General features: G+C 45.9%; 2 protein-coding genes across 2 annotated transcripts; one reads left to right on the top strand and one right to left on the bottom strand.

Annotated features, from left to right (window-relative positions):
- Positions 1 to 362: 362 nt before the first annotated feature.
- CNBD0610 (hypothetical protein) lies at positions 363 to 6,206 on the top strand (the record flags this gene model as incomplete). Its single annotated transcript, XM_770919.1, has 19 exons — positions 363 to 693; positions 750 to 814; positions 869 to 902; positions 956 to 1,124; positions 1,183 to 1,419; positions 1,497 to 2,022; positions 2,097 to 2,183; positions 2,244 to 2,267; positions 2,328 to 2,402; positions 2,446 to 3,131; positions 3,212 to 3,243; positions 3,333 to 3,605; positions 3,668 to 3,755; positions 3,816 to 4,947; positions 5,014 to 5,554; positions 5,602 to 5,637; positions 5,690 to 5,775; positions 5,844 to 6,093; positions 6,148 to 6,206. 19 exons carry the CDS (start codon positions 363 to 365, stop codon positions 6,204 to 6,206), a joined length of 4,731 nt encoding a protein of 1,576 aa, XP_776012.1.
- Positions 6,207 to 6,761: 555 nt separating this feature from the next.
- Positions 6,762 to 9,178, bottom strand: CNBD0600 (hypothetical protein; the record flags this gene model as incomplete). Its single annotated transcript, XM_770918.1, has 9 exons — positions 6,762 to 6,767; positions 6,831 to 6,899; positions 6,960 to 7,294; positions 7,353 to 7,452; positions 7,515 to 7,797; positions 7,849 to 8,087; positions 8,135 to 8,467; positions 8,525 to 8,776; positions 8,861 to 9,178. The coding sequence occupies 9 exons, from the start codon at positions 9,176 to 9,178 to the stop codon at positions 6,762 to 6,764; spliced, it is 1,935 nt and encodes a 644-aa protein (XP_776011.1).
- Between the last annotated feature and the right edge of the window lie 1,311 nt (positions 9,179 to 10,489).

Below are 10,489 nucleotides of genomic sequence, written 5' to 3'. Positions count from 1 at the left end.
GACAACAAGCAACGAACGAGAAGACGACGAAAGGTTCAAAACCAACTGTACGTCGACTCATCGCTGCGCGTCAGCCACCCCCGTCCCTCCTTGCTTCCCTCACTACAGCAATAAATTTAGAAATCCACCTCTTATCCCGAATCTTGCCACAACGGCCTGTCCAAATATCATCTGGCAAGAGGAATATACCTCATAAACTCAGTGAAATATCATATCCAGTCCCGACCTTTCGACAGTCGACAATTCGCCATCATACGATACCCCAATAATCTGACGTCGATTTGGGGTACCTGATATTTCGGTAACTCAACCCACGTCCTCGTGTACTTTCCTTCTTCCATATTACTTGACGCCTTTAACACATGACTTCCTTATATTCAAAGGGGACTCTAGTATGGATATCCCAACCTTCGTCTGGGTGGGTGGCTGGTACCGTCGAATCTCTCGATCTTCCGACAGATGGGGATTCTTCTTCTGAAGTCGTTATGATCGTGTCTCACGACTCTGATCCTACTACGAACGAGACACTCAAATTTCCATTGTCTGCCTTACAAAGCGCAACAACAGATCCGACCAGTCTACGAACCACAACTTCATCATTGGGTCAGGACTATTTGCCAGCTTTGAGAAATCCGCCTGCATTGGAGACCGCAGAGGACTTGGCCAATTTGAGTAATCTCAACGAGCCGTCGGGTGAGTGTGCTATGTTGATGCTCTCGAGCGGTCCTGGCTGATATTTTATCTTACAGTCTTGCATGCAATGGCTACCCGGTACATGCAGCATTATCCTTACACATACTCTGGTATTGTCTTGGTATGTCCGTTTCCCAGCCGCAACATTATTTGAGACTTAACAACTTAAACTCAGCTTTCCATGAATCCGTTTACTCCACTCAACATATGTATGTATCCTCAAATCACAGTGTACGTCGCTAATTTAGACCTTTTTGACCAGATGAAACAGCTTTTGTGAAACTGTACGCAGGTCAAAAGAAAGGGGAGCGAGAACCTCATGTCTTTGCCATTGCAGAAGAAGCGCTTGATTCTATGCGGCGGGGTGACGGTGGAGGAGGTGTTGATCCAACTGGTGCTGGGGATCAGACTATTATCGTCAGTGGCGAAAGGTGAGTCGAGTTTCCGTATGGATCACTACCCCAGTGCTCAAGCAAGCGCATTCGATAGTGGAGCTGGCAAGACAGTAGCTGCCAAGTATATCCTCAAATACTTCGCGTCAGCTCACCACGACAGCTCGACCCAGTCGACCGTCGTTGGTGAGGATGGCATGAGCGAGATTGAAAAGCAGATCTTGGCAAGCAATCCTATTATGGAGGCATTTGGCAATGCCAAAACAACTCGGAACGATAACAGTTCGCGCTTTGGGAAATACATTGAGGCACGTAATTTCAGGTTCACCATTCTGTTAATGCCTCACATAAACTAATGACCTTGCAGATTTTGTTCAACAGAACAAACGAAATCACTGGCGCTCGCATTAGAACTTATCTCCTTGAGCGGTCACGATTAACTTACCAACCTATCTCGGAGCGCAATTATCATATCTTTTACCAATTGCTTGCCGGCGCTCCTTCGAAAGAGCGCAAGGATCTCTCGTTATCAATGGCCCCTCGAGACTTTGGATATCTTGCAGGTGGTGGGCCTACTTCAACCTCGATACCAGGCGTTGATGATTCCAAAGAGTTTGCGGTTACCCAAAGTGCATTGTCAACTGTTGGGATCTCAATTGAGCGCCAATGGCATATTTTTAGGTTACTAGCCGCCCTACTGCATTTGGGTAACATCAAAATAACCCAAATAAGGACCGACGCAGCTTTAGCAGATGATGACTCGGCCTTAAACATTGCCACCGATCTACTCGGCATCCCGCTCTCAGATTTCAAGAAATGGATCATTAAGAAGCAGTTGACGACCAGGAACGAGAAGATAGTGACAAGTTTGGGGAGCACGCAAGCCTTGGTTGTACGGGACTCAGTCGCTAAGTTTATATACAGTAGTTTATTCCAGGTGAGTCGTTACGCCAACTGATACTAAATCGTTTTCGACTTTTCGACGTGGGGTGTGGCTGATCGAAATCGCAGTGGCTAGTTTGTGTGGTAAACGACAGTCTAGGGGGGAATAATGGAGGACGCTCCAATGCAACGAAGTTCATTGGCGTACTTGATATTGTGAGTAGAGTTTCATCACAATGAATATATCGGATCAGGCAGTCTTAACTCTGTAAACAGTATGGGTTTGAGCACTTCACCAAAGTAAGCATCTTACTCGAAAGTCATGCGCAATTACGAACTGATGATGATCTTCGAAAACAGAATTCTTTCGAACAATTTTGTATCAACTGGGCAAACGAGAAACTTCAACAAGAATTCTATGCCCATGTTTTTAAGGTAAGTAAAGGCGCATGGACGATATTAACTTCTTCTGCCTTAGCTCGAACAAGAAGAGTACGTGCGAGAGCAAATCAGCTGGAAATTCATTGAGTTTGCCGATAATCAGGCTTGCATTGATATCATAGAAGGCAAAATGGGAGTGCTTGCACTTCTTGATGAGGAATCTCGATTGCCAGGGGGATCAGATACCTCGTTTGCGACCAAGCTACATCAACAGCTAGTTCAACCATGGCAAAAACAAGTTTTCAAAAAGCCGCGGTTCCAGCAGGGCGCTTTCACAATTACACATTACGCACATGAAGTGACATATGATGTAGAAGGATTTGTCGAAAAAAATCGGGACTCGGTGCCCGAAGAGCACCTTTCTTTGCTGAAGAGTTCAGCCAATGGCTTCCTTTGCGAAGTACTTGCTTTTGCGCTCAAACCTTCAGAAGCGCCATCTCAGCAGAACTTCAAAACGCCTCTAGTAATGTCCAAAAGGGTCACGCCTCGCAAACAGACCCTGGGCTCGATGTTCAAGAATTCTTTGACGAGCTTGATGGACACCATTAATAACACCAATGTCCATTATATTAGGTGCATCAAACCGAACGAAGCGAAGAAGGCCTGGGAGCTGGATTCCCATCAAGTTCTAAGCCAGCTTCGCGCATGTGGTGTTTTGGAGACCATTCGCATAAGCTGCAATGGTTATCCCTCCCGGTGGGAATATGCACAATTCGCCGAAAGGTGAGTGCAGAGTGCATACGTTAGGCGCGCTGATGCTGACAGTTTTTTTGTTGAGATATCATCTGATGCTTCATTCAAAGGAGTGGAACCAAGGTCTCGATCTTAAGCAACTGTGCTCCTTGATTCTTCAGAAAACCCTTGACAACGATGACCGCTATCAGCTTGGTCTGACAAAAATCTTTTTCCGGGCTGGCACTTTAGCCTTCCTAGAATCCCTCCGTTCACGAAGGCAATATGAACTTGCAACTACCATCCAAAAGTACATTCGGCGGCGTCTTGCGTATAAGCACTACAGCCAGTTGAAGTCAGGAGCTATAGTGATTCAGAATTGGTGGAGGGGTGTTCTGTCTAGAAAGAAGCTGGTCGAGTTGAAAAAGCTCAAGGTCACTTTGTGGATTCAGAGTACTGCAAGGGGCCATCTCAGCAGGAAAAGATATATTCAAGAGAAAGAGAATGTTGTAAGGCTTCAAACGGGTATGTGAAGAAAAAAATACGGCTTTTGATCTAGCAGCGTGCTTATTCGATGAAAATGCCAGTCGCCCGTCGTCATCTAGCACGCAAAAGGGCAAATGAAATGAGGGAGTTAACTGCTGCTGTGACTTTGCAATGTCTTTTCCGAAGCTGGTGAGTTCCAAAGCTTTTCCTACATAAACCGTACTCTTGTCTTAATGGTACTTTTGGTAGCGCGGCTCGGCGTGAGTATCAGACTCAAGTCAGACGTATTGTCGTTCTTCAATCACAGTGGCGCCGCAAGCTCGCCGTGAGAGAACTTGTTTCCTTGAAAATTGAGGCAAAATCCGCCACCAAATTGAAGGAGATTTCATATCAGCTTGAAAATAAGGTAGTTGAACTCACTCAAGCTCTTCAAAAGCGCCTCAGTGAGAATAAGGATTTGGTATCTCGAGTTGCCGCTTTGGAGAGAGAGACGGCAGTCTTGAATCAAAGGAATAACGAACTTTTAATAGGAAGGCAGGAATTGGAACAGAGGCTTTCAATCGCTTTAGCGGAAAGTGGCAATTACAAGTCTCTCGTTGCGCAGAAGGAGCAAGTGGAGTCTGAATTACGCAGAAAGACAGACAAGGACATTGAGCAACGAGAGGAAATTCGACTGCTTACTGCACAACTTGATGCTGCATTATGCTCCACTGAGGAAACCAAAGCGTCCCTTGACCTCGCTAACAGTCAAAGCGTTGGAGATAAGGCAACCATTGACCAGTTGCGCACAGAACTGTCTCATGTACGAGAACAGCTTTCACGGACCAATACTCTTAACGCCTTGACTAAGGGCAACCGATCCCGAGAGGTTCCGTCTTCACCGTCTACCGGTCAGGGTTTCCGTCATTTTGAGAATACTATCGGTTTAGGCACAGCACCTGACCAGATTCCTCTGGCTAGGCGGCGTAACAGACGCCATTCGATGACTGCCGGTTCTTTGCTTGTTGGAGGTGGCAATCAAGATGCGAATCAAATTGTGAAGCTCAACCCTCGCGCAGCATCGACCATATACACGCAAGACATATCGCTGCACCTGCGCGACTCTCAGGATTTGCCTTTTTCGCCCTCACTGGCCAATACTTCAGATGAAATTACCAGATTATTGGAGGATGAGGTGTCACTTGATGATGATGTTCTTCAAGGTCTTATTTATCAGCTCAAAATCCCAAACCCCAGTTTGCACGCACCTCCAACAGCTAAAGATGTTTTGTTCCCAGCACATCTTATCAGCTTAGTCAGTAATGAAATGTGGAAAAGACACATGAGGTCAGAGTCTGAGCGTTTTTTGGCTGTCGTAATGTCAGCTGTGCAGCGCCATGTCGTGGTAAGTGATCATTCATAGGACTAAATCGTTACCTTCTGACATGCTGACATCCAACTATTTTAGGAATTTAAAGGCGAAGATATCATTATTCCAGGAATCTTCTGGTTGTCCAATATCCAGGAAATTCTGTCGTTCATTTCTTTCGCTGAAGATGAGGAATCGAAAGGTTATGTTCCGGGATATGACTTCTCTAACGGGCACGATTCAGACTGGCGCGGCTATATCCGTTTGCTTGGTGTCGTCAAGCATGATCTTGATTCTCTGGAGTATAATATTTATCACACCTTCATGCTTGAGATCAAGAAAAAACTGTCCAAGATGGTTGTACCTGCATTGATCGAGTCCCAATCATTGCCCGGATTCATCACATCTGAAGGCTCTGGAGTGTTTTCCAAGATGCTCGGCGGTATTGGAGGCGCGCAACAGCCAGCGGCTAAAATGGACGATATTTTGAACCTCCTGAACAAGGTCTGGAAGTGTTTGAAAATCTATTACATGGAAGAGAGCGTGACTCATCAGGTAATGACTGAATTACTCAAGTTGATTGGGCAACTCTCTTTCAATGATTTACTCATGCGACGGAACTTCTCTTCCTGGAAAAGAGGTAAGTCCATTTCGCAGGTGAATGGTCTGTCACTGACCTCTCCCAAGCTATGCAGATACAGTATAACGTCACACGGATTGAGGGTTAGATATTCTCATCTTCTATGCGATTGTGAGCTGATATTCGCCTGTAAAGAGTGGTGCAAAGCCCACGATATGCCCGAGGGTCTTCTTCAACTGGAGCATCTCTTGCAAGCTACAAAACTATTGCAACTAAAAAAAGCAAGTATAATAGCGTACGATGGTGACCACTGATTGAGTTCGAAGTTCGCTAATTACCATTTCGTCAGGCTACGCTGAATGACATCGACATCCTTTTTGACGTTTGCTGGATTCTTTCACCTGCACAAGTTCAAAAACTCATCAGCCAATATCACACTGCGGATTATGAAGCTCCTCTCAACGCTGAGATCCTACGTGCCGTCGCTGCTCGAGTCAAGCCTGAGGACAAAAATGACCAGCTGCTGCTAGCGCCAGAAACAGACGATGTGGGCCCATATCAGTTACCCCCACCGAGAGAAATAGTAAATTTGGAGACCTGTGAGTGTGTTCTTTCCGTATTTAGATGCCGCTCATATCATTCCTGCGTGGTAGACGTCCCAGCGTGGCTCAACATTCCAACTGTTCGACGATTGGCGGCACTCGTAGCTTAGCGAGTCTAGTCCTTCATATTGCATGCTACCACGCTCTCTGCGTGCTTGAGATTAAACGATGCGATGATGTGACGTTCATAAAGTAGATAAAACTGTCTGAAGAAAAATTTGATTTATTGCGATTGTGAAACGTCTTCGCAAATTGGTCGCGCGAGCCCCGAACAGTACCCATTAACTGCAGCAGGAGAACCAATAAAATGTTCTTTCGATCAAATGAAGCGCAACGAGCAGCACTCTTTATTTATATTCGTCTCTTCTAAATTTCATGCCTGCCATGAATCGAATTTAACATGAAGAGAACCCCATCAACGATCATATCAAAGCGATAGGCTGACATTGTGTATGTAGATAAGCAAAGCCGTTGTTACAGAGGGTGAAAGAAACAGTGACAAGATTTGGGGATTCTCGAGAGCGAGCGATGAAACAGATGGCACTAGATAGACTTTGAAAGATAGCAGGCACGATTATCACAAAACACCTATACGCAGTCGAGAAAAGCCAAGCATCATTAACATATACACAGCTGAATGACCGGCGACTAGGACAACTACATATCTACAGCTGCTTCATAATAAGCGAATAGCACTTTTGATACATATTTGATACAGAATAAATAAAACTCACAGTGCCTTGCTTGAACCGCAGTAAAGGGGCAAGATCTCGAACAGAGCATGCTAACTGCAAGAACTCGTGCTTAAACACAATCAGGGCTATTGCAAACGGAATATATCTCAGAAATAAAAATTATCTCACCTTTAAAAGCTCAGTAGATGTTGCCCGGAACGCGACATCTACACAAAGGCATACGCTCAAGAAGTGTTTGAGATCCTGGCTAAGTTTCTCGGGTGACTTCAAGGTAGGAGTGCCATTTGTGGCTATCAGGTAAAGAGCTTTAAGGGGCTCTTCATCGAGGTAAGGAGGCTCGTTTTCGATCATTTCTATAGCCATGATCCCCAAAGACCAAATGTCTACCTTGGCACCATACTCCTTTTGCTTGACAACTTCAGGGGCCATCCAGTACGGCGTTCCGACCATAGTAGCACGCTTAGACTTCTGGTCCGTAAGTTTGGCGCAGAAGCCGAAATCGGCTACGGGACGTCAATATCAGCTTGGGCAACCGGGCTGCAGAACGTAAAGGTAACTAACTTATCTTGACTTCACCTTGGGTATTCATCAAAAGGTTGTCAGACTTGATGTCACGATGAATGATGGACCTAGAGTGTAAGTGTTGTAAACCGCGACAGGTCTAGAAAGTGAAGGGTCATCACAGTCAGTCACCACCCCCGTCACTGATCTTGATGAACTGACTTCAAGGCATATCGCTGCAATCTGATTTTCTTCCAATTTATTATTCTCGATGACGTCTGTGAGTGCCCCTCCTTCCATATACTCCATGACAACCCAAAGCTCTGAACCTCGTACGAGGAACGCATCAAGAAAGTTAACAACGTTTGGATGTTGGGATTCCCGCATAACAATGATCTCATTTACGATCAGCTCTTTGCGTGGCTGCTGAGATAAATCCATCTGTTTAATAGCAACCTTCTTGCCATTCAGCAGCGTTTTGGCAACGAAAACCATTCCTGATGCCCTGAAAAGTTTGGTCAAACCGGCTCCTTCAGGGGACACAGCGGTCACTCACCCTTGGCCAATCTTCCTTATTTTCGAATACAGCTGAGATGGGTCCTTGGCACTTACAACGGATCGCAGCTTTTCCATAATTTGTACTTCGTTCATGGTACTGATTCTTTTCTCCATAGTCGGGCCAGGACTCCACGTAACCTTCTCCTTATCAGATTTAGCCATTGCAGGCCGTGAGACGGACTCCATAGGCTGGTGCTGTGAATTAAGTATTTTTTCTTTCTCTTTCTGGGCCAAGGTCTACTAGACAAGTCAGTTTCAATACGTAGTCTCAGATGATGTATTACATTTTCTTCAGTATCAAACGATGGCCGAACAGGCACGACAGTGGTCGCTTCTAACGACTCCGGTGCCGTGAATGGCACTGATTGAAGCTGTTGCTGCTGTTGCTGTTGTCCACCCAAACCTACGCCTTTGAAACGCGTAGCGGCAGTACCAGTTGTCAACGACTGATTTGAAACAGTTGGCACAGGAAACTGTTGGTATCCTTCGAGAACATTGCCAGCTTGCTGTTGGGTGTAAAATTGAAGAACATCTAGTACAGCTTCTGGATTGCGGGCAGCTTCCTCTTTGGTGATAGCAGATGAAGTGAGAAGTTTTGACCACTGAGGCGGTAGACCCTGCGTGAGAGAGCATTAGAGCATTAGAACGATGGATCATTCGTTTGGGCGGCTTACAGTGAATCCCCCTGACTTAGGGTCGAAACCAACATGAACCTGATGAACGAAGTTCGTAGGTTGGGATACGCCCAAACGCGGAGATCTGCTGTAAATGTCGTCCATCCACCCATAAACCTCATTATCTGAGCGAAAAGCGAAGTAAAGCAATTTGTCGCCAGTTTCAATTTCCACACAGTAGGGCTTCATATCTACTCGTTGGACATCTTGTATGTCCTCCAGAGACACGGTGTAAACGGGTGAAGGAGAATTCTGCGGCTCCGATATCAGCTTCATAACAACATTCCCCTACGTTTCATTTGGACGAAATGGTGATTAACACGCATGGATTCTTACCTCATTTTTGTAGATACGAAGTTCAGCAGACCCTAGGACTAGCCACCTCTTACTCCACATGAATGCTCTCAGCCCTTCTTCCTTTATGCTAGCTGCACCAGATCGAATCGTCCTGCTGCGCGTCGTATCCACAAGCTTTGTCGACTGTATCGATGAATTGGTATACGAAAATGACGGAGAGTAGGAGGTCGAGGAGAAATTGGATTGCGGGGCTGCTGCTCCGTCGGTAACTCTAAGTATAGAAGGTGCTGTGACTGCAGCTCGTCTAGGCGGCACCGGTGCTGGTCGAGAAGGAGTAAGAGAAGGACTGAAAGCCATGTCGCAAAGGGTCGCTACGCATGCAGCTAAAGGTTTAATCAGTTCCGCAGCTTCGCATGTAGTGAGATTACTTGAACGATCAGGAAGCGCTTCACCTACAAGCTGAAGTTTTCACACGTCAAGTGCGTCGAAGACTGACAAAAAATGAACGCTGTCGGTAGTCGTGCTGTTACTTTCGTTTGTAGTATGTACTCACTTGTACCACCAGTAATAACTGTACCAGTACAGTACTCGACTCGTACTCGTATACCTACGTAAAAGAATGTAACCCCCCATTTGATTCCGCGACGCGTTTTTGACTACGAGTACTGTATACCCATCATTATGACTTTGAATTACTCTCCCTAGGCTTCCCCCCCGGGTTGCGTCCGGATCAGGCGCGTGAATCAGTTTAAATACATTTAGGCATGGAAAGGTCACTCCTTCGGGCTGTAAACTAACAAAGGCTTGCGACAAATGGTCGCGGGGCACTTCACTGAAGGACAGCTTGCTTAATTGCGACTCATATGTATGTCGTGCCACTGGCACGCAAGGGACGAAGAAGACAAAACATGCATTCATGCACTTGTAATGCGTCCTGTTACTCGCTACTTGGAAAGCTTAGCCTATTCACGCAAGATCCTATCCATGCATATATACATATATAAGTACAGTAGAATACAGTAAATTAATCATCCGATGGAACCGATACAACAGACTTCCTCTTCTTAAACACAGACAGAGACAATTTCACATCAAAAAATGGCACTCGACGGTAGCTCCTCCTCTGTTCCCTTTGAGTTGGCAACTTACCGTCTACGTACCTATTCACATGATGGCGTATATCATCACCACGGAGTCGCACCTGTGACTCAGCTCGCTTCTTCCACCATGAGGCCAGCTTGGGGCCTTCGGCTTTTCCCCGTCAGTAGGCAAAGGGAGATATGCGTGGCAGGATACACAGATCATTTAATTGGCGGTATATAATCAGGGGCGATATGGATAGATGGATGGATAAAGAAGGAAGCTGTGGTGGAAGAAGAAAATGACTGAATGCGTTTGTTGTTTGTTGGGTTGTTTGATGTTTGGTTTTTTGTTGTTTCGTAGTTTGGCAAACGGCCGCGCCTGACGCATGCCTAAATGTAGTTGAACTGATTCACGCGGTTCACGCGCCTGATCCGGACGCAACCCGGGGGGGAAGCCTAGGATTTCACTTTGAATTGTTCATACACGTACTTATAACTATCTGACTCTTTCCATAATGGCACCTCAAGTCACCCCCACTCCCAAGCGAGCTATTGTAGAAGACCACCAAAGTGGGAAATCATTCAG

The sequence above is a fragment of the Cryptococcus neoformans genome, chromosome 4 (genome assembly GCF_000149385.1).
Source record: "Cryptococcus neoformans var. neoformans B-3501A chromosome 4, whole genome shotgun sequence".
NCBI classification, from domain to species: domain Eukaryota; kingdom Fungi; phylum Basidiomycota; class Tremellomycetes; order Tremellales; family Cryptococcaceae; genus Cryptococcus; species Cryptococcus deneoformans.
Note: the sequence above shows the minus strand (reverse complement) of the source record. Positions and strands in the feature narration are given on the sequence as shown.